Below are 23,493 nucleotides of genomic sequence, written 5' to 3' on the forward strand. Positions count from 1 at the left end.
TGCAGTAGTACATAAATATATATATTTATAAAATAAATAAATGAAATTATATATTTAAATAACCAACATTCTGTCATGTGTTAATCAAGTTGTCTCGTGTCTATGTGTCTCGTGATTTCCTGTTTTATTTTGAAAACCGACGTTCCTCTCGTTTCAGGCTTCTTCCCCCCTTTGTGCAGGTCCCACTGTCTCTCCTTCCCCTGTTTCCACCTGTGTCTTCACCTTGTGTGTATATTGTCTGCGTCTCCGTTTGTCCTGTTCCCGTGTCACAGAGAACCAGCGTGTATCCACGTCCATCGTCCAGCTTTACCACGTTTTTCGTACCTTGTTCAGGGTCTCTTTCTGTTTGATTCCTCTTTCAGCTTAGTTTCATTTTCTAGATCCTTCTGGGATTTTTCCTCTATCAAGAGTGATTTTCATCTCAGCGGCATTTGCCTTTTGTTAATAAACTTTGATTTTGCGAACATCGCCTGAGGAGTCGTGACACCTTCATGAGATAGAAAAGATAATAAATAAAACACACAATGTTGGTCTCACATTTAAAAGCAGCTAATGGGTTTTGATTTGTGATTTGAATGTGGAAAGTAAAAATACAATTCTTTTAAAAGTGTAACAATAGGATAAAAAATAAAAACGAGACTTACATATATTAATAACATTCCCTGAGTATTTAAAAATGTAATGCTATTTTTTGGTGAAGGTTAATAACATCTTTTGTGTTCGTTTTTTAAAACGTTGCATTCAAAAGTACAATTTATTCTTTTGAAAGAGGAAACAATATAAGAGCAAAGTGCTTTTCTATTCTCCCGACCCCTCAGAGCGCCTGGGATGGAACCATTGATCCTCTGACTCTACACCCACAGTCTCCCTGACACTTCATGTCACCATTGACTTACATTCATGCTGTGATGTCAGAAGGTGAATCAGTTTGGTCCTGATGAAACTAAACTAACTGACCTTCACACACACAACGAGGGCTCAGCGTTCACCAGCTGGGCTCCCTGAGTCACACGTGTCTCTGTGGACTCACTGATACCTTCATGCTGCTGTTGGTCCATGAGACACACAGGAGACGTCCAAAGATCCAGATGTGGCTGGTGGAACATTTTGTACGGAGGGCTGTCCAATTGATTTCAGCAAACATCACATCATCAGTTATTTAATGCAGATAAAAAAAACGCAAAACTAATTCGAAGTTCAATATATATATATATATATATATTGAACTTCGAATTAGTTTTGCGTTTTTTTTACATATATTACATATATATATATATATATATATGTAATCTAGTATAATGTATCCATCTCTCTATCTATCTTGAACGAGCGCCACCAGCCCGTTGTGGCTGCAAACGGTACTGCATCTGCTTTACGTTGTACGCACGTGATGAGAATTCCATTCGAAGTGACATATTATAAAAAATAACAAAACAATCTAATGTCGCAAACTTCCTGTTAACAAATCCACAGCTATAAACAGGACGACAATGACCACTGTGGACACTGTGATTTAGTGTGAGGGCGTTTCTATCACACTGCTCTCCCTGTCAGTGGAAGCCAGTCTATTTCCATCAAGTTTGGGGTATTCAATGTTATTGATGAACAGCGTTTAGATAAATCAGCTATTTAAAAGCACTTTTTGGGTCAAGTTGGAGTTTAAACACGTAAACTGGAAATTAAAGTAGTTTTTAATAACACAAACAGGCTTAAGATCACGATTTGTCTCAGCTGGACACCTCAGACGGTTTCTGTGCAATCACTTAAAGGATCAATAACTTAAATTGTGACTCTGAGGTATTGTTTGTTGTTCTGATCACTAATATCAGAAAATAAAGAAAGAACCAGTAGAGCTGCTGTCAGTCCCAGTGCACAGTAGAGAACGATGCTTTCCCTTTCTCTTCTCAGTCTGGTGTCCCTCGTTGTCTCAGGTTCGGGTCGATCCTTAACTGCTGCAAAGAGACACAACAAATCTGTTTATTCATGTAAAGAAAAAGGTTTATTTATCTGAATAAAGCTGCTGAATTAAACGTGTTAGTAAGTTTAACTTAATAAACCTACCAGTGACATTGAGGTGACATTCCTTATAGTTCCTCCCATAACTTGTGTCCACTTGACACCAGTACAGCCCTGAGTCATTAGTCTGGAGTCTGGAGATGTGAAGTCTGAGTCGTCCTTCTCTGAGGACGTCTTTGTCCCACTGGACTCGTCCTGCAAAGCGTTCATCTCGAATCTCTGGGACCTCGACACCTTCATACAGATGAAACATGAGTGAGTGTGTCTGATTAATTAACATCTCACAGGAGACATAAAGGGCGTTGGGGGAGGGGTCCGTGCTGGTGGGGAACATCCATTCCAGTGAGATGTTGTGGTTCTCCTCTGCATGATACCAGCTCTGTGTCACATTCACTACAAATGACCCTGCTGAGGAGACAGAGAAGGAGAGGAGGAGGTGACAAAGTGACAGCTTTAACATGGAGCCTTTAGACTCCATCTCCAGATGTTTCTGAGGAGTGTGTGCTGATGCTTCACAGCTGCTTCACAAACACAAAAGTGAACTGACCACAGACACAGGAGGTCAGGATGAAGATCACCAGGATGCTGCAGATCATCTCCTCCCTGTGAGAGGACACAGAGGAGAAGAGGCTCAAACATCATCATCACACCAACAATCTACAGTGTGTCTTCACATCCTGATGCTCTTTGTATTCTTCATCATGCTTGTTACAAACACGCAGCCATCCTGCTTGTGCATTTCTATTTTGTGGTTTTCAGTCATTGTATGTTGCTGTGAATTGATTGATTTGTTTGAAGTGGTATTCTGCCACTGTTTGTGATGATTACACTCTTTTATGGACCATCCGGGAAGTTTACACTGACTTCCTGGATGGTCCAGTTAGTCACACATGGTCTATTTTATTTCTTTTTGTTTTATACCTCAAGTGAACAGTACCTAATTTATTTCATTGAGACTCACTTGTGGAGCTGTCTGCAACTACGGATGATGTTTAATACGAAACACGGCGGCGTTTGGTGCTCCGACGCGTGAAGAACTTCAACAAGACTTTAACGGAGGATGCGGAGGAGAAACAAACATGGAGGCTGATGGAACGAAGCATGAAGAGGCAGAATGGACGTAACTTCTTCTTTCCTTTTGGACCGAGTTTCCAGCTGAACCTTAAACAAACCATGTTTCCTCCATCAGCTTCTTATTGTCATCAATGAAGCACAGTGTGAACATCTATGTACCGACATGTATAACAAACACCACACAGGGAACATACACAACCTCATGAGGCTGTTGTTGACAATTGTTCTTTACTAAATAATGCAGCTGTTTTTTCCTCAATGGATCAGGTTATATTCTGTCATCAATATCAATCAATCTGTCATCAATACATTTTTTTGAAATTGTTTTGAATTCTACAGACAAACTAAGTTAATATCTTGTATAATCCACGAATCCTCACATAATAAATGTTAAAATTATCACAACACCAACATCTCTCTCTCAGTCATGTGAACTGAAGCTCTTCAACAAGTAAACTACTCAGTGAAGTTCATTCTAACACATTTACAAAGTTAAGAATAAAACACGGTTCTTTCTATGTTTCTCTCTTTACAGGTACGCGAGTGGCGCCCTGCTGAGTATGTGAGCGCACCCTGACAGAAGAGCAGCAGACAGAATACAAAGAGACGAAGGTCGACAGCAGTGGGAGGTGCAAACAGGCCACGCCCACTTGTTGTTGTCAAACTACTCACGTGTTGATCTCTCCGCTTCCGTTAGTTTTCGTTGCATGGACGCGTTTTAGGTCTTCGCGCGCGCGGGAATCGAACATTCTCGAGCCGAAGTTGCTCTCCAGCGAGATGCATTCGCTTTCTCGTGAACCTTGAGGCTCCTCGCACGCGAAGCAGTTTCCTTCGCTCGCTCGCTGTTGTTGTTGTTATGGTTCTAAGGGGTGGAGCCAGTCACCTGGCACCTCTACGTTTGATTGGTCCGTGAATGGATGACAACCAGCTACAACAAATGCGCCATCGTTTCACCAACACGGAGCCTCACTGCGGCTGCGCATTAGGACCGATTCGTCCAGCTCGTAACCCGACTTGAACAGAAAGAAACATCTGATAAACTGACACGTGCACATTCGTGTATAAGAAGCCAACAACAACATTCAAATGAAGTTACAATTCTTGACAATTCTGTAGCTGCTTGTGGGTCTGCTTTGATAACGGAAATGAGTGGATGTCGTTTTATTAAGGAGGGAAAACTCCTTGCATGAGAAATTAATAAAAGGTCATTAATAGTGAGACTCGAACAACATAAATTAATACAATCACAAAAGATTAAAGCGGATGGAAATGTGTCAATCTCCTTTCACTTGTTCGTAAATTGCTTTTAAACAAATATAGTTTACTAGTGGAAGGTAAATAAAAGCTTAAAAAATAGAGTGCATATTAATATTTAACCAAGAAGAATAAAATATACTGAAATACTATAAAGTTCTCAATGCTGTACTTTATTGTCAATAATGTTACAGTTCATGGGTGTTGATAGGCCGACCCTTATAATACTGTTACCGGCGACATTATTAATAATAAGTAAATATCTGCCCTGTAGCCACCGGTTGTGTTTCATTTCAGTTAGAAATGTGTGTGTGTAGATTAATCCAATGCACAGCTATGATTGTATTCAATGTAATGTAATCAACCAAAGTGCATTAATGTAATACTTGATACCACCACCTATGTTGACCGAAATCCGAGTTACATTGAACGCACCATCCATTGTAACGCTCATTGCACAGTGAGTGAAGAGGCGTCACGTGCTCAACGGCGTGGATCTCCCCACACATTTTGTGACCTGTATAAACACCTGTAGACGCTCGTTTCTCAGGAATCGTTGACGAAAGCAAGAGAGTCACTAAGTGGAGATATTCAACTACTCGGTGTGGATCCTCAGCTGAGATCTTGTCTCATTCATTTGTTTGATTCAGGATATTTATGGTGGCAGAATAAAAGCGTGTTGTGTGAAAATGTGTCAGAAGAGCAACACATTCAGATGGTTTGATTCTTCTACGACGCAACAAGGTCAGATACAGACACTGGATGCTGATGTTCACTTTATTCTCATGAAATTGTTTCTACAGTCAACCATGAATACAAAGAGAGAGAAAGACATCACACAACACGTGTAGTGATTAAAAGACAACAAACAGGTTGACCTGTAGTCTACGCAAAGGGAGAAACTAATATATACACATATATAATGTATTTCTTAATAACCAACATTCCCTGAGTAATAAGAAACATAATGCTATGATAGAGTTTGGTAAGGGGTTAATAATGTCAATTGTGTTCATTTTTTATTAAAAGTTTTTTTTTCTACAAATACAATGTGGTAACTGAGCTTAAACGCACTAAATGGTAAATGTAAAATACTCTCGACCCCTCAAAGTGCTTTTTATTTAAATTTACCATCTAGCTAAAGCTTTTATCCAAAGTGACAGTAAGTTCATTCAATCAAGAGGGAACAGAAATAGAACAAGAATCAAGAAAGTACAAATTCTTCAAGAAATCTACAAATTGCTTTAAGTACTAAGTTCCATCATGAGTGATAATAAAGTGCTTCCTGGTCCAGGTGTACGAGGTAGAGGTGTGTTTTACATTCATGTCCTCATTGATCCTCTCACACACTGATGAGCAGCTTCCTGCCGTCAGTAACTAATATTCACTCCATTCTCACTCTGTGGTCACAGCTACAGGAGCAATGCTGGGTTAAGTGTCTTGCTCAAGGGCTCATCAACACGCGGGTCAGCAGGGATGGAACCGTTGATCCTTTGGTTGGATCCTACACCCACAGTCTCCCTGACACTTCATGTCACCATTGACTTACATTCATGCTGTGATGTCAGAAGGTGAATCAGTTTGGTCCTGATGAAACTAAACTAACTCACCATCACACACAACGAGGGCTCAGCGTTCACCAGCTGGGCTCCCTGAGTCACACGTGTCTCTGTGGACTCACTGATACCTTCATGCTGCTGTTGGTCCATGAGACACACAGGAGACGTCCAAAGATCCTGATGTGTCTCAGCTGGACTTCAGTCTGAACAACTCAGACTGTTTCTGTGCAAAACCTTAAAGGATCAATAACTTGAATTGTGGTTTTGATGTATCGTTTGTTGTACTGATCTCTAATCCTTTTGGTAATGTAGAGACAGAATGAATAAATGACCAGTAGAGCTGCTGTCAGTCCCAGTGCCCAGTAGAGGCCGATCCATCTCAGAGGATCTCCTCTCAGTCTGGTGTCACTCGTTGTTTCAGGTTCAGGTTGACCCTTCACTGCTGCAAAGAGACACAACAAATCTGTTTATTCATGTAAAGAAAAAGGTTTATTTATCTGAATAAAGCTGCTGAATTAAACGTGTTAGTAAGTTTAACTTGATGAACCTACCAGTGACATTGAGGTGACATTCCTTATAGTTCCTCCCATAACTTGTGTCCACTTGACACCAGTACAGCCCCGAGTCATTAGTCTGGAGTCTGGAGATGTGAAGTCTGAGTCGTCCTTCTCTGAGGACGTCTTTGTCCCACTGGACTCGTCCTGCAAAGCGTTTATCCTGCATCTCTGGGACCTCGACACCTTCATATAGATGAAACAGGACTGAGTGTGTCTGATAAATTAACGTCTCACAGGAGACATAAAGGGCGTTGGGGGAGGGGTCCGTGCTGGTGGGGAACATCCATTCCAGTGAGATGTTGTGGTTCTCCTCTGCATGATACCAGCTTTGTGTCACATTCACTACAAATGACCCTGCTGAGGAGACAGAGAAGGAGAGCAGGAGGTGACAAAGTGACAGCTTTAACATGGAGCCTTTAGACTCCATCTCCAGATGTTTCTGAGGAGTGTGTGCTGATGCTTCACAGCTGCTTCACAAACACAAAAGTGAACTGACCACAGACACAGGAGGTCAGGATGAAGATCACCAGGATGCTGAAGATCATCTCCTCCCTGTGAGAGGAGACAGAGGAGAAGAGGCTCAAACATCATCATCATCATCATCATCATCACATCAGGAAACGATGTCTTTACATCTCTTTAGACTTTGTTTCCAACTGAAACTCTTAATATCCTTTAATGTCCTCACTTAGAAGTATTTCTTTGCAGGCCACACTATCATCAAGGAGAGAACTCCCCAGCACAGACTCATCTCGCTCCTGCAACAGGGAACATTAATCTTTGTTGTTATAGATTTAAAAAAAGACTTGTAATATCTTAAAAGCACTTTTAACATCAAAGGACATATCAACCGACACGCAACCCAACACACACCGGACACGCAGTCTACTTTAACACAAAGTGACATTATCTGGACTCCGTAACTGAGACTTTCATCAGAGGACTTAAACATGTGTTTATATAGAACTGCTGTACCTTTATGTTTGATTGGGATTATATGTTTTATGTTTGAATACAGCTGTTTTCCTCGACGTCCATAAACACACCAGTAGTGGAGTTAGATGTTAAACGTCTTGCAGTTGGCATCACTCAACTAAACTTATCAGTTTAATATTAAACCTGAAATAGTTGCCGACTCACTAATCGGTAGATTATTTGTCCAGTAACATCTGGATATGAATTGGTCCATGTTGGACACGTCACGTGATTACTGGCCGGTTTACGTGCACAGCAGAGTTGTGCAACATGTTGAAGATCCGCACTGAATTGACGGTAAAAGCTGCTTATTCTGCCACTTCTTAGTATTTGATTATGCGTAACTGCTACATTTGTAATCCCAACACACACATTGCATCTATAAACACAAGAATAAAGAGTACAAATAAAAATGCACCTTTATTAAAGACAAGTATTTAATAAAGATTGTTTTAGTTTTGTCTGGGTACCATCAGCCTGCACGTCCTGTACTGGAGTGTGGACCAGTTCATTAACCCTCTACGAACCAAAACACTCCTTAAAGACAGCGGCAGGAACTCACGGAACCATCTTCTGTTCAGAACCCTTAAAGTAGGATTTCATCTTTAATTTGACTCCAGCAGGAGGACGGATGCGTTTGACCAAATGATACAAACACCAACATCAAGACATTAATTCATTCATTCATTACCTCGCATGTCCTCAGAACGCGGTTCTTCTTCTTCTGTCTGGACTCTTCACAGCTCGAGGTGCGCAGCGAGGACGCGACGTGTTACAGCCTGAGGCTTTAACGAGACGCTGCTTTAAGTAGCGTGTGGTGGTGGGCGTGGTTTAGAGTCAGTTTTAAGTCGGACCTGTTTGAAGAGACACGCCTCTTTTTGGAGCTGCAACGGGGAGATTAACTGAAAGAATTCACATCGCTCGCTTTGTTGACTAAGACTCCTGTCTGAGTCATTTGTGTCGTGGTGTCGTCAGGGGGAAGAGCGGGTGTGCTGGGAACCGCAAGGTTGGTGGTTCCAGTCCAGGCTGCCCCATGTCTCAAGTCGAAGTGTCCCTGAGCAAGACACCTGACCCCTAATTGCTCCCCGGGCAAAATGTGAAAAAGCCATGTGTTTAAAGTGTAATGTAAGTCGCTTTGGATAAAAGCGTCTGCTAAATGACCTGTAATGTTTACACCCAATGAGGTGACTGATGACTTAATGACTAATGTCTCTTTCTCATTCTGGCAACAAAGTGACTTTACAAACTGGGGACAATGTAATTCATCGATGGTCTGTTGTTCAGGTTATTGACTATAAATGTTGACCCGAGCCTCCGATTCAACAAGTCCTGAAACCCCAAAGACTTTAAATATGTGACGTAACAGACGGTTTAGATCTTCTGATGGAATGAGAGTGAACATTGTACTGTTTGTTACTTCAGTACTTTGATCTAATGACGCTTCATGCTTCTGCTCCGTAAACATCTTAATGTACTTTACTACATCTCAGAGGTCAATGTTTGAATCTTTACTTAACTACAGGTCACAGTTAGTTACTCAGTTACTTTTGAAGTACTTGTACTCTTATTGAATACTTATTAGCAAATGTCTTTCTATTATCTGCTGCATATAGAGCACCAGTCAAAAGTTGAGACACATTTTCATATCGATTCGATGAGAAATTGTGTCTAAACTGACAGGTACTGAATTCATCTGTGTGTGTGTGTGTGTGTGTGTCACCAATAATGCTGTGAGGTCAGTTTATTCACTATGAGGCTCTCAGATAGAAAGAAATAGAAACATTCTAACCTGTAAATAAGTCTCATGATTCATCACTTATCTCAACAATGTGTTTTTACACACAATAAGGTACTCGAGGCAGTTCCAGTTCAGGACAAACCCTTAAAGTGTAACATTGACAATAAAGCACAGCCTCGACTACCTTACTGCTTTTATAATACTGTCATCAGCAACATTATTAATAGTAAGTAAATAGCTGCCTTGTGGCCACATTTCAGTAGCCTGAAGAAAATAGTCCCTGTACGTTTGGCTGCTGCTGTACAACGGAGATACAGCAACATCACGCTTGTTAGCACCAGGAGTTGCTTTATGATTAGTTGGGAGATGGACATTCACTTGTGCGTCGTCTGAAAACATCCCAGGTCTCTTTGCAAGATGTCGCACCATCTCATTCATTCACATCGCTCATGACGTCCACCTGAATTGTCCTCTTTAGCTAAAAGGCGTCTTACATCTCTCATTTGAGGCATGTCGGGGCTTTTTTTTCGGTGATTGCCACCGAGCTGAAAACTGAAATGACAACTAACCACCAACTAACTGTTAGAGTTTTCACTGCTATGTAAATGTAAACAGGTACAGTACATTACGGCTTAATACAGTACACCCTGTACACACTGTCAACCAATCAGAATGCTGGAGTTCATCTACCAGAATAATGAAAATAATTATGTCTACCTTAAAAAAAATGTAAAAGTGAGAACTGCCGCCCGTACATGGACGACCCAAGTGAGATGTAAAAGACCAGAACCTGCTTCCCCCAGAGGCCAAGCCGCTGGAGAAACGTAAAACAACCCGCTCTGTGATTAAGAACATGACACTGACAGATAGTTGACTAAATGCCAACATGCATTTGGCTTTTTGCCTCAGTTGATGTCCTACAACATCAATTCTGGAGAGGGTGGTACCTTTTTTAAACGTCGTACCTGGAAACACTCTGGCATGCAGTGATATTTAAGTAGACGAGTCATAAACAGATTGGAGGCAGATGGACATCCACTGTCAGACCAAAGAAGAAGAAGCCTTTTCATTGCCAAGTATTATTTCACACACACAGGAAATTGTTCTCTGCATTTAACCCCCCACACAGTGGGAGCACGTGCTGCCGTAAAGGCCCCCGGGGAGCAGGTAGGGGTTGGGCGTCTCGCTCAGGGACACTTCGACATGGGACATGGAGCAGCAGGGGTTCGAACCGCCAACCCTGCGGTTCCCGGTGCACCTTCTCCAGGTCGCCAACAGATGTTGAAGGCGTTCACAGGTTTGTTTCATGTGATAATCAATGGAAGCACCGAAGATACTTTATACTGTTTATTGGTTTAGTCCCAGCTGGACAGTCATCGCTGTGATGACCGGACCAACAGAATGATTTCACACTGCACACAAAGCTGCAGAGGATTGAGTCGACCAGTTCTACCGGTTGTTAATCTCCCACAGAGTTTATCAGCGTTATGTGATGACATGTGTGACAGTTTCTCAAAAACAATTTGAACTGCGTTGAAGCGTTGAGAGGAACTAAAGGACTGTAAAGGACTCAGCTGAGAATGTAAGAAGGAAACACGAGGACTGTCTCCACCCTCCACTTACATCTTAGTAAGAGAAACAAACCAAGTTGACGCCAAAAGAAACCGTAGTGCCTTTTTAAAGAAAGGACATTTTTAACCTGCATGTTGACATCATTGTACTTTTTGAAGTCGTAAAATCTCAGTTTCTAAAGGAGCTGTCTGAATGTCTCAAAGTGAGGACATTTCTTTACTGCAGCTTTTATTATTTATCTGCAATAAGTGTTGTGTAACCAGTGGAGACCAGTCAGGTGAATCTTTCTCTTCTCTCTCTGATCTGAAGGCCTTCAACATGTAACCTGTTCAGTCAGTAAGTTTATACATAAAAGCACATAATCTCCTCTGTGACGTCACAATCAGCCTAATCTGCTGCAGGATGTGTTCCTGACCGTCATGAATATGATAATCGACCATTTTCTGACTAGAACCAGCTTTTATAAGCGGTGAGGTGTGATACATTCATACAATGAGTCATCCTGGCTTTTCTTCTTTCCTAAAAATCACCTGGTATACAGTGTTATTTAATTAGGCGAGTCTAGAAAACCGTTTTGGAGGCAGACAGACGTCCACTATTAGACCAAAGGTGCAGTGTTTTCCTGCATAAAACAAGGAGAAACCCAGCTGACATCTGATGAAATCCCAATAAAAGAAGTAGAACATGTTCCGTCACCATTCAAGATAAACAAGGAAGTCAGTGTCAACGTGAACGACTCCATAAAGATTCGGCCTGGCAAGTTGGTAACCAGTGTTTGTCTACAAGAGCCTTCTTTGAGAGAAGGAAATGCTCCCGCAGTGCAAAACGCCCTCAGACTCCTGCAATGGAACCAACATCTTCTCCGTCCTGAAAGTAAGGACGTAAGGTACGAGGCAGATGTTCTGCTGACTTTGAGCGCACCTTTACAGAGAAGCAGAAGGGAGAATTACAACTAATTCACCACAGATATTCATACTACCAAGCTTGAAATAGAATAGAAAGGTTTATTTTCCACTCTCAGGTGTATCACAAATATTTTGGCTGCAAAGCGGAACTAAAAACTGGTCTGCAGGACGTACCAGTAAGTGTGACATGACGACTGAATAGTTTTAGGAGTGGGGACAAAGACCTGTACACAGAGTCAAAAAACAGGTCTAGCAAGGCGGTGTGTCAGTGTTGGGACGGCAGTGAAGTAGTGCAGAGCTTTTAGAAAACGTCAGCGGGAGTCACATGTGTAAAACTGGCAGTCTGCAGAAGCAGCAGGTCATCAGGACCAAACTCTAGTTCCTCTTTCATTGCTTGACCACAGTTTTCAGAACTCTACACACTGATCACATGACGTCTCCACAACCTGCGCAACACTGTGGATTTACAGCACTTTGTTCAAATGCTAAAACACTGCTGTCAGAACTGTGAACCACACATTCAACACGGAATGAGCCTTCAAAACACTGGTGATTCTATTTCAGCTGAAAGACTGAGCAGAGACTTTAGACTTGTTAGTGAACACACACACACACACACACACACACACACACACACATATATACATATATACACACACACATATATATATATATATATATATATATATATATATATATATATATATATATATATGTTACAGTATATATATACTGTAATATATAGTTATATAGTTTTTTTATATAGAGCTCAGAAAGACTAATATTATTTTGTAAGTGGAAGAAGGAAGACGGGTTGGTGGAGGGAGACAAAGAAGACAAGGAGCTGTTATTTCAGATGGAATAAGGCTTCACTTATGGACCATGTGGTGAACCACGTCTCTCACAGAGCGTTGAGGGTGGAACCCGATCTGCAAACATCCACAGTGGCGTCTGTGATGCAACTTCTCCATCACACAAACAGGTGAGAGGAGTTTTTCTCTGCCTGGAGGCGTCTGAACGACTCCATAAAGATTCGGCCTGGCAAGTTGGTAACCAGTGTTTGTCTACAAGAGCCTTCTTTTTGTTTCAGTAAGATGCTGAAGATTTTGAAGAATTACCTTGAAAAATCCTTAAATTCAAAAGAATATATAATTGTACTGAATTGGCAAATAGAATAGTTTGTAAATGTTGAAGGCTTTTTGTAAACACTTGTTTGCCTCGCATCACAGAAATACTTTTCTTCATGAAACTGCAGGTCAAGATATCGCAATATAAGAAGTATCGTGAGAGAAAACAAAATATTGATAGTTAAAAAACGAAAAGACAAATGTTTGATCGTCCAGTTTATAGCAATGAACATAACATCCAATATTGGTCTTTTGACATTAAAGAGTTGTCAGGAATAAACGCTGTGGTTTTGACTGCAGAAGAAGTGTTCCTCCACAGCAGCCCTCTGCTCCATCTGAGCCACAGCTCCAACGCCACAGTGCAACGCATCATTGAGGACTTTGTCTTTGTCTTATGTGAAGAGCTTTGAATTGGCTTGATGTTGAAATGTGCTGCCAATAAATTAGCTTCGCTTTACAAAGGAGCGTCCCTATATTTCGGGGGGTGGGGGGCAGGTTTGCAATGAGTCTGTTTCCTCAAAGGGGCCCTGACAGAAAACGTGTGGGAACTACTGCAGCGGTGCAGATGCAGAGAACCTGGTTGTTATCACTAGTTAGTAGTGTGATCACGTGACGCCCCCTGGTGGATGGAACAGGTATCGTCTTCTAGTTGAACGTCTGCTCCCTGATGGACACCCATTGGTCCCCAAGCTGCTAGATATGTCCCATCATGCCTCATAACGTCTGTCCTTCACATGTCCTCATTGCTTATTCACAGCGTAAACTGACTCTACAGCACTGGAGTACACGCACACGCGTGTTCACAGGTGTTCTACCACATATTCATGTACTCACAGAGGCCTAAAGTACGGCCCTCCTGACTTAGACGAGGCAACAGGGTGAACGCTGATGATCTCGACTACTGAACAGGAGGACGAGCGTCTGGAACAACAGTCCAACATGTTTCACACTTTACACACTCGCATATCATAAATCACCTCATCTGGATTTCGCTGCTTGATTCACTTGATACACACTCTACAGCCTTTTATTTTCAAGGTGGTCCATAGGTCGGGGGCGCAGATGACTGTGGCTGAGTTCCTCTCCCGCTCCTGAAAGGGGGGGAGTAGGCCGGACGGCTCCCCGGCCTACGTCGGGCGGTGGGGGTATGTGGTGGCGGGCCGTGGTTTGGCTCGGCTGCAGAGGGGACGGAGAAGGGAGTGGTTCTGGGAACGGTGCCGGGGGAATAATTGATTGATGATAATCAGTGTGTGTGTGTTCTACCTTTAAGTAGGAGAGATCCGGCGACAGCGAGGGAGGCTGGCGAAGGAGCTGGAGCTGATCGCGTGCTGTATGAAAACGGTTCCATAAAGACTGTAAACCAGTACGCTGTATCCTCGTCATTTCCCGTTCCCCCAACAGGACAGCACGTGACAGAAGGGTTCTTTCATTTTTAGGGGAGTTTTTCCTGTGCCGATGGTGGGTTTCGAGACAGAGGATGTCGTATGTGTACAGACTGTAAAACCCTCTGAAGCAAATTTGTAATTTGCGATTTTGGGCTATACAACATAAAATGAATTGAATTGAATTGAAGAGACTGATTTCGTAGTGATTATAAAAGTAATACTTTATTCCATGCACAATATATTCAAAGATAAAAGTAGGATAGTAAATAAAAGTAATGTAACAGTGTATTTTTTGTACAAATATGAAATGGTATGTATTAATGTTAGAAAAAGATGAAGATATTGAATTTGATAAATTGCACGATTTTTCTGTGGTCATCGATTAATATCGATTAATCGCATTATGTGCAAAATGCAATATTGAGGCAGCGTGAGGATCTATTTCTCTTTATACAGGCTTTACGACAGTGAAATGATTTACGACCACAACGTGGTGACGTTTCTCATTCTGCGGAGCGAGGCGCAATGACCAGACGTACAGTGACGTCACCAGAAATGTGACAGACACTCTGAGCAAAATCAAGTTAACATACAGAATATTAATCTTTTCCTTTCTTTATGATCAGGAACCAGAATAAACATTAGTCTTTGATGACGAGCAGCATGATGCTTAATGCAGAATATGTTCAGTAGTCAGAGTCTCTGTTAGAGGAGCTGAAGGTCTAGAACAAAAAAAACACTTCAGTCTGTAAAGACTGTGGATTTCCTTTGAATCTCAGTCAGAGAACACAAAAATTAAACCGGTATATAAATATAAATGTGTTCTCATTGATCCTCTCACACACTGATGAGCAGCTTCCTGCCGTCAGTAACTAATATTCACTCCATTCTCACTCTGTGGTCACAGCTACAGGAGCAATGCTGGGTTAAGTGTCTTGCTCAAGGGCTCATCAACACGCGGGTCAGCAGGGATGGAACCGTTGATCCTCTGGTTGGACTCTACACCCACAGTCTCCCTGACACTTCATGTCACCATTGATTGTTGCATCATTTCTGTGGTGATCACTAATATTTTTTGTAATGCAAAGATGAAATTAATAAACAACCAGTAGAGCTGCTGTCAGTCCCAGTGCACAGTAGAGAACAATCCATCCCTGAGGATCTCCTCTCAGACTGGTGTCACTCGTTGTCTCAGGTTCGGGTCGATCCTTCACTGCTGCAAAGAGACACAACAAATCTGTTTATTCATGTAAAGAAAAAGGTTTATTTATCTGAATAAAGCTGCTGAATTAAACGTGTTAGTAAGTTTAACTTAATGAACCTACCAGTGACCTTTAGGTGACATTCCTTGAAGTTCACGCCATAACTTGTGAGCACTTCACACCAGTACAGCCCCGAGTCATTAGTCTGGAGTCTGGAGATGTGAAGTCTGAGTCGTCCTTCTCTGAGGACGTCTTTGTCCCACTGGACTCGTCCTGCAAAGCGTACATCCCGAATCTCTGGGACCTCGACACCTTCATACAGATGAAACATGAGTGATGGTATCTCATCAGCTACCATCTCACAAGTGATATAAAGGGCGTTGGGGGAGGGGTCCGTGCTGGTGGGGAACATCCATTCCAGTGAGATGTTGTGGTTCTCCTCTGCATGATACCAGCTCTGTGTCACATTCACTACAAATGACCCTGCTGAGGAGACAGAGAAGGAGAGGAGGAGGTGACAAAGTGACAGCTTTAACATGGAGCCTTTAGACTCCATCTCCAGATGTTTCTGAGGAGTGTGTGCTGATGCTTCACAGCTGCTTCACAAACACAAAAGTGAACTGACCACAGACACAGGAGGTCAGGATGAAGATCACCAGGATGCTGCAGATCATCTCCTCCCTGTGAGAGGAGACAGAGGAGAAGAGGCTCAAACATCATCATCACACCAACAATCTACAGTGTGTCTTCACATCCTGATGCTCATCTGTAGTTTCCTGGTCCTCCGACCACAAACCATTTTGATTAAAATATATTATTAACAATATTCCAGTGGCAGCGTGGCCCCACATTGAGCCACAAAAAAAAATTATAATTTTTTTTAATTATATAAGAAATTATGTGTCTATTTGTGTTTTTCAAACGTGGATTATATACCCGGTATTATTTGTATATTAAAATATCTGTGCAAAATATGTGCTTTTCCTTAAGTCCTCTCCGCTCTTCTCAGCTGGGCTCGGGTCGGTCCCAAAGCAGAGGGGCTAAGAAGCAGTTAGCCAATCACTGAGAAAGTTAATGAATCCTAAAATACATTGAGATTTGGGCCCTTCGCTGCGCTCTCGTCGGGGCGAGTCTCCCACCCGCCACTTAACAACATAACAAGAGCGACCACCGGCAGTGTCCTTCAAGAAGACCCGACCCCAACTCGGTACCAGACGAGAACTTTGCGAGAGAGAAGAACTAGAGGTAAAACAGCTGGACCAGATCAGACAACGGGCTGGCGTGAAAGGGAAGCACCTGCAGGTTTAGCTAGCTAGTTAGCTTCTTATATGTGGCAATAGATTTTATATAAATACATTTATTACATGATATTTATATTGGATATTTATAATAGTTACCACATGGTCGTTTGAATAAGATGTCCTTATTATGTTAAACTGTTGGAATACATGTTAAATATTTACCTGCAAAGTAATAATGCGTGTTTGATGCCTTTTTTACATTGAATCATACTGGGATGTTTACTCAAACTGATTGACTGGCCTTACCAAAAAAAAATACACCAGCCGCCACTGCTTGCAAGGTAAATAAACGGAGAAAGTTCTATTTAATTCAGAGACTGAATTCTTTATCCCTGATTGTTTAGTTTGTCTCCTTCTTGTTCACAGAGTCACAGCTAGACGGAAGTTCAGTTTATCTGCTCCACATATGAGGAACAAAGTCCCAGAGAGCTGCAGGTCTGCTGAGTCCCTCAGATCCTTTAAATCCACAATCTACAGGTTATATTCTCATATGTCGTCAATAAATTGCATCTTTTTATCGTTTAATCTCTTTAAAGCAGATAACAAACAACGTTACTACCCGTAAATATCTTGTGTAATCCAGGAATCCTCACATAATGTTGGTGTTATGATTATATTAACATCTATTAAGTCACTCTCTTCTTACCTTGGACGTCTTGGGTGATGTGAACTGAAGCTCTTCAATAAATAAACTACTTCTTCCAAAACCTGCACGAGTGAAGGTGCACTCACACAAGCGCCGATCATACAGGATTCCGTTTGTATAAAATTCTCCCTGCTGCTCCCTGACGTGTTTGGACTTGTAGTAACACGTCCATCGCAACAGAAAATGCTTTCAACAAGCCAGTGACACAAAGTCTCCACCCACCACCTACACCTTTGTAAGAGAAACAAAGTAATCTGGTTCCAAATGAAAGCCCAGTGCCGAATAAAAGGAGATTAAACAGTGTTCTTTGTCATCTCCACGTTAACATGGATGTTCTTTTTGAGCTTGTAAAATATGAGCTCATGAATAGATTAGAATAGAAGTACTTTATTGATTGATTGATGAAAGATGTGTCTGCAGCTTTCTTTCATTTATCTGCAGTAAGTGTTGTGAAACAATCAATGAGGTGAATATTTCTTTTCTCTTCTTCAGGTGACTGAAATAAAGTCCTAAAAAACAAAATACTTGGCAGCTTCCTTTGTCTGCAGGATCCAAGGAGAAGACGGCCTTCAGCACCCCAGGAGGCCTTGGGCAGTACTGCATGATGGCTTTGGCCGGTTTGGAGCCTCGCTACGTTCCAGCGGTTAAAGGATCAGGTACTTGAACCCCAGCAAGGATATTTGGATGAAGATGTGATTCAGAGCCCAAAGCCACTTACCTCGTGCACAGAAGGTCCTGGAGTCCCTCCCACGAGCAGGATTGACAGCGAATCCCATGAAATGTAAGCCGGCCTTTGGGGAGACTAAGTACTACTACTTGGGGTCCACCATCGGACGGGGCCTGGTCAAACCCCAGGAGGCAAAACTCTGTGCCATCCAGGACGGGCTGAAGTTAACAAAGACGCAGGTGAGATCCTTTTTGGGACTAATTATTACCGGAGGTTCATCCCTGACTTTGCTGTGGTCAGGGATCACAAGCCCACCTAAAAGGTCACATGCCTGAGAGACCCACACTATGCACAAATTCTCCCCCGACACACCTCACTCCATGAGCCACAGCTCCAACGCCACAGTGCAACGCATCATTGAGGACACTAAAGTGAAAGTGGTCTCAGGTAAGCAAAGATCTCATTGGAGAAACACCAAAATAAAGAAGAGAGTCGGAAGGCCGAGCGCAGGTTGCAGAAATATAAAGACACACTGTATTATTATAATTTAGAGTTTAGAAGTGCAAGACAGTCCTCGTTCTCTGACATCATGACTAAAAACAACTCAGTCCAGATGAGGACGTGTTTGTCCTCATCTCAGAGTAACATCCGTTCAAACACCACGACACAGTTGCAGGCCTAGATGACATCACACAACACCTGGAGTCATGATCCTGCTGCTCACATGTTCTTCCAACCTGTATTTCGACCTGCACGACCACTGATGTCTCACAAGTCGTAAACACATCATTTCCTCTCAGGTGTCGTCCCACAAGCCCTAAAAACTTCTGTTCTCAAACTAGCGCCACAGAAGGTGAGTTTAGATGCTGTAACAATGAGAAGTCAAAGGTCAATATCAAACCTGCCCTTATAAGTATTTTTTCAACTGAAACTGCTCTTGTTAAGGTTTTCAACTCGCTGCAGCTCGAGTCCTCTTAGGACTGGAAACTCCAGTTCTCAGGTCTTCACACTGGCTTCCTGTCAAACAAAGAGTTAACTTCAACCTGCTGCTGTTGGTTCATGGAGCACTGAAAGGTTTCAGGGCCAAAGTACATTTCTGATCTGTTGATACGTTATGAATCATCACACACATCTCCACACATCTGGAACAACGTCCCTGCAGGTCTGCTGAGTCCCTCAGATCCTTTGAATCCAGATTAAAGACTTTTCTGTTTGCTGCTGACTTTAATGAACCTCTTCAGAATTTTGGTTTTCTACACTGCAGATTTTATTGAATTTTATTTTTTACGTTGTCTTTTAATCTTTTTAACAACTCTTTTCTTTCATGTTTTAAGGTTTTGGCTTCTTACGATGAGTCTGTTTCCTCAAAGGGGCCCTGACATAAAACGTGTGGGAACTACTGCAGCGGTGCAGATGCAGAGAACCTGGTTGTTATCAGTAGTTAGTAGTGTGATCACGTGACGCCCCCTGGTGGATGGAACAGGTATCGTCTTCTAGTTGAACATCTTCTCCCTGATGGACACCCATTGGTCCCCAAGCTGCTAGATATGTCCCATCATGCCTCATAACGTCTGTCCTTCACATGTCCTCATTGTTTATTCACAGCGTAAACTGACTCCACAGCACTGGAGTACACGCACACGCGTGTTCACAGGTGTTCTACCACATATTCATGTACTCACAGAGGCCTAAAGTACGGCCCTCCTGACTTAGACGAGGCAACAGGGTGAACGCTGATGATCTCGTCTACTGAACAGGAGGACGAGCGTCTGGAACAACAGTCCAACATGTTTCACACTTTACACACTCGCATTTCATAAATCACCTCATCTGGATTTCGCTGCTTGATACACTTTTGTTTTGAACCTGAGTGGTTCTTGTGGTTTCACCCGAGAGACGATGAGACGAGAGGACCCGGCCAGCAGGCCGTCGGTCCGCTCAGAAGTCAGCCTACAGCTTATTTCTCTCACTTTAGAGAACTCTCCTCAGGACTTTTCAATGGTCACTAATAATCACGACATGTAGCAGCATTAACAACCTCTTCAGTGATCACATTATGAAATAAAAGAGTGTTCACTGTATAGACAGAATGCTGAGAAGTGTGTGTACCTTGTATGCTGTGTGTATTTAATCTGCTTCTCTCTTAACATTCACCTTCATGTGACACGTTTGTATTATTGAGGATGGATTTGATCACTATGTGACTTATTGAATTAATACGACAAATGAAGAGACTGATTTCGTAGTGATTAAACAGGTAATACTTTATTCCAGGCACAATATATTCAAAGATACAAGTAGGATAATAAATAAAAGTAATGTAACAGTGTATTTTTTGTTCAAATATGAATTGGTATGTATTAATGTTAGGAAAAGATGAAGAAGTTGAATTTGATAAATTGCATTATTTTTCTGTGGTTAACAACGATTAATCGCATTTGGTGCAAAATGCAATATTGAGGCAGCGTGAGGATCTATTTCTCTTCATACAGGCTTTACGGCTTCTTTCCTTTTCTTTCTGATCAGGAACCAGAATAAACATTAGTCTTTGATGACGAGCAGCATGATGCTTAATGCAGAATATGTTCAGTAGTCAGAGTCTCTGTCAGAGGAGCTGAAGGTCTAGAACAAAAAAAACACTTCAGTCTATAAAGATTGTGGATTTCCTTTGAATCTCAGTCAGAGAAAAACAAAAACAAAAAAAAACACTTTTAGTGATGCAGGTTGAGAAGTTACACAATGACACAAATGACTTTTAACGTCCACTTTTTCATCCATTCCTCCAACTTACGTCTTATATATTATATATATAAATATATACGATCATTGATCCTCTCACACACTGATGAGCAGCTTCCTGCCGTCAGTAACTAATATTCACTCCATTCTCACTCTGTGGTCACAGCTACAGGAGCAATGCTGGGTTAAGTGTCTTGCTCAAGGGCTCATCAACACGCGGGTCAGCAGGGATGGAACCGTTGATCCTCTGGTTGGACTCTACACCCACAGTCTCCCTGACACTTCATGTCACCATTGACTTACATTCATGCTGTGATGCGTCTCAGCTGGACTTCATCACATTACAGGTCATTTAGCAGACGCGGCTTTTTTCACATTTTGCCTGGGGAGCAATTAGGGGTTAGGTGTCTTGCTCAGGGACACTTCAACAGCCTGAACTCGAACCACCAACCTTGTGCTTCCCAGCGCACCTTCTCTAACCTCTGCACCACGACGACCCCGTTGACTTCAGTCAGAACAACTCAGACTGTTTCTGTACAAACACTTAAAGGATCAATAACTTGAATTGTGTTTCTGGTGTATCGTTTGTTCTGCTGATCACTGGTCTTGTTTGCAAAGCAGAGATAAAATAAAGGAACCAGTAGAGCTGCTGTCAGTCCCAGTACACAGTAGAGGCCGATCCTTCCCCGAGGATCTCCTCTCAGTCTGGTGTCACTCGTTGTCTCAGGTTCGGGTCGATCCTTCACTGCTGCAAAGAGACACAACAAATCTGTTTATTCATGTAAAGAAAAAGGTTTATTTATCTGAATAAAGCTGCTGAATTAAACGTGTTAGTAAGTTTAACTTAATGAACCTACCAGTGACCTTTAGGTGACATTCCTTATAGTTCTTCCCATAACTTGTGTCCACTTGACACCAGTACAGCCCCGAGTCATTAGTCTGGAGTCTGGAGATGTGAAGTCTGAGTCGTCCTTCTCTGAGGACGTCTTTGTCCCACTGGACTCGTCCTGCAAAGCGTTTATCCTGCAGCTCTGGGACCTCGACACCTTTATACAGCTCAAACAGGATAAAGGGTGTCTTATCAGGTAACATCTCACAGGAGACATAAAGGGCGTTGGGGGAGGGGTCCGTGCTGGTGGGGAACATCCATTCCAGTGAGATGTTGTGGTTCTCCTCTGCATGATACCAGCTCTGTGTCACATTCACTACAAATGACCCTGCTGAGGAGACAGAGAAGGAGAGGAGGAGGTGACAAAGTGACAGCTTTAACATGGAGCCTTTAGACTCCATCTCCAGATGTTTCTGAGGAGTGTGTGCTGATGCTTCACAGCTGCTTCACAAACACAAAAGTGAACTGACCACAGACACAGGAGGTCAGGATGAAGATCACCAGGATGCTGCAGATCATCTCCTCCCTGTGAGAGTAGACAGAGGAGAAGAGGCTCAAACATCATCATCACACCAACAATCTACAGTGTGTCTTCACATCCTGATGCTCTTTGTGTTCTTCATCATGCTTGTTACAAACACACAAAGCTTTCATGCTGATGACAACCTCCAGGAGAACTACAACCACAAAGTGAAGCTGGTTTTCCTGGAGATGTTTCACTCATAGCCAAATACAAGATGTTCGTGTACAGTCACCTGTACTTATACATAAGGAGCTTTATAAAGTGTGTAACATCTGCAACTGATTAAGACAAAGACAAAACGAGTAGCTTTTTGCATATACCTGGTGCAGAGGTACTTTTGTTTAATCGTTAATGCTTTTCACATGGCCGATGGAAACTTCATGGTCCTTTATTGTTTTCACTGTGAAGTTTCTTGTCCCAACAAGAGACCCGCTCAACCTTTCACGTCCATCAGTGCATTACACTATTTTCTTGGCTGGATCATAAACCAGCCGTTCTCAACTGGACTTTGTCTTGACTTGTCTTTTCTTTCCCTTTTCCTCCTCTACATTTCTTGGTTGAAGAGTTGTCGTCTCTTGTGTCCTCTGGGTTTTGCTTCACCTGCACTGAGCAGGTCTCCTCATGTTTCACCAAAATCCTCCAACGGTCACGTGTGCTTGTTGAGTAACGAGCCGTTGGCCGAGAGGGAAAACAAGGGCTTGATATCAAGGTTTTGATCATTTGAAAAAGAAATGGGAACCTGAAAGACTTGATCTTGAACATTCAAAAATACAATATTCAAATAAAAATATGTGGACGAAAAGTTGGGTTGAACGGTTTAGACTCAGTTCCTCTTTTTTTTTTTATAAAATATTTTTTTTCATTCTCCACTTATTTATATATTTTTTGTATATTCGCAGTATTATATTACAGATTTTATATCTTCCGATTTAAATCGTATAGTTTCAGATTTTTTTTTCAATTTAACATCTTTGTTTCCCTGATCTTCCTTTTGCAGATTCAGACTTTATTTCCTGATCTGGTGCAGAGTTTAACCGTCAACCGCGTTGCCATCAGGTGACGTAGGAACAAAGAGACTTATGGATCAACACTTTCTACACACTGTATTCAGGATGATGTGAAACCATTGACGCCAGGAACCAAGTTCTGTTTGGCTGTTCTGGACTCTACTCGTCAGAATCATAGAATAAAATATCTAAACTGTCTCAGATTGTATCGTTCAACGACCACATGAATCTCTCGAGTTTCAAAGCTCGTGTTCTGCATTTGGCTCCACAGACCTCAGAGTGAACATCTACGTACCGAAATGTGTAACAAACACCACACAGGGAACACACACAACCTCATGAGGCTGATTAGGATTC

The 23,493-nt window shown here is 42.1% G+C and overlaps 4 protein-coding genes across 14 annotated transcripts in view; all 4 read right to left on the reverse strand.

The window, feature by feature from the left end:
• Window positions 1-3,993, reverse strand: part of LOC120813994 (uncharacterized) — a 54,894-nt gene extending 50,901 nt beyond the window's left edge. Inside the window, exons 1-5 of one of the 7 annotated variants that reach the window (XR_013468111.1) lie at window positions 3,763-3,993; window positions 2,978-3,177; window positions 2,564-2,619; window positions 2,062-2,250; window positions 1,673-1,952 (exon numbers count right to left, since the gene is read on the reverse strand). Coding sequence is in view for 3 of the 7 variants with exons in the window: in XM_078105342.1 (XP_077961468.1) it covers window positions 1,882-1,952; window positions 2,062-2,424; window positions 2,564-2,619; window positions 3,763-3,839 (567 nt within the window). In the remaining 4 variants the exon portion in view is untranslated. Of the gene's footprint in view, window positions 1-1,672; window positions 1,953-2,061; window positions 2,620-2,977; window positions 3,178-3,762 lie in introns of those variants that run through there. The other 6 variants (XR_013468109.1, XM_078105342.1, XR_013468103.1 and 3 more) reach the window with 6 other exon arrangements.
• A 1,114-nt stretch (window positions 3,994-5,107) lies between these two features.
• The window catches only part of LOC120814647 (uncharacterized), a 51,789-nt gene continuing 33,403 nt past the window's right edge, over window positions 5,108-23,493 (reverse strand). For 3 of the 4 annotated variants that reach the window (XM_078105353.1, XM_078105350.1, XM_078105355.1), the window contains exons 3-5: window positions 6,957-7,012; window positions 6,455-6,817; window positions 5,108-6,345 (exon numbers count right to left, since the gene is read on the reverse strand). In XM_078105353.1, coding sequence (XP_077961479.1) covers window positions 6,116-6,345; window positions 6,455-6,817; window positions 6,957-7,012 — 649 coding nt within the window. In that variant the 3' untranslated portion in view covers window positions 5,108-6,115. The remainder of the gene's footprint in view (window positions 6,346-6,454; window positions 6,818-6,956; window positions 7,013-23,493) is intronic. The other variant, XM_078105351.1, reaches the window with a different exon arrangement.
• LOC144410209 (uncharacterized) lies at window positions 14,366-17,527 on the reverse strand. The gene is made up of 4 exons (XM_078105361.1): window positions 17,312-17,527; window positions 15,990-16,045; window positions 15,488-15,850; window positions 14,366-15,378 (listed from the first exon to the last, which is right to left on the reverse strand). The coding sequence occupies exons 1-4, from the start codon at window positions 17,410-17,412 to the stop codon at window positions 15,257-15,259; spliced, it is 642 nt and encodes a 213-aa protein (XP_077961487.1). The 5' UTR covers window positions 17,413-17,527; the 3' UTR covers window positions 14,366-15,256.
• The window catches only part of LOC144410210 (uncharacterized), a 32,578-nt gene continuing 29,301 nt past the window's right edge, over window positions 20,217-23,493 (reverse strand). For both annotated transcript variants that reach the window (XM_078105362.1, XM_078105364.1), the window contains exons 3-5: window positions 22,077-22,132; window positions 21,575-21,937; window positions 20,217-21,465 (exon numbers count right to left, since the gene is read on the reverse strand). In XM_078105362.1, coding sequence (XP_077961488.1) covers window positions 21,239-21,465; window positions 21,575-21,937; window positions 22,077-22,125 — 639 coding nt within the window. In that variant the 5' untranslated portion in view covers window positions 22,126-22,132 and the 3' untranslated portion in view covers window positions 20,217-21,238. The remainder of the gene's footprint in view (window positions 21,466-21,574; window positions 21,938-22,076; window positions 22,133-23,493) is intronic.

The sequence above is a fragment of the Gasterosteus aculeatus genome, chromosome 7 (genome assembly GCF_964276395.1).
Source record: "Gasterosteus aculeatus chromosome 7, fGasAcu3.hap1.1, whole genome shotgun sequence".
Classification (NCBI taxonomy): domain Eukaryota; kingdom Metazoa; phylum Chordata; class Actinopteri; order Perciformes; family Gasterosteidae; genus Gasterosteus; species Gasterosteus aculeatus.

Bases quoted from the DNA above. Each gene is read 5' to 3' on its own strand.
- LOC144410209 (XM_078105361.1), bottom strand. From the start codon at position 17,412: ATGATCGGCGCTTGTGTGAGTGCACCTTCACTCGTGCAGGTTTTGGAA. The intron at 16,046-17,311 runs GTAAGAAGAGAG...CTCCTCTCACAG, and splicing joins CATCACCCAAGACGTCCAAG to GGAGGAGATGATCTGCAGCA. The intron at 15,379-15,487 runs GTAGGTTCATTA...GTCTCTTTGCAG, and splicing joins ATGTCACCTAAAGGTCACTG to CAGTGAAGGATCGACCCGAA.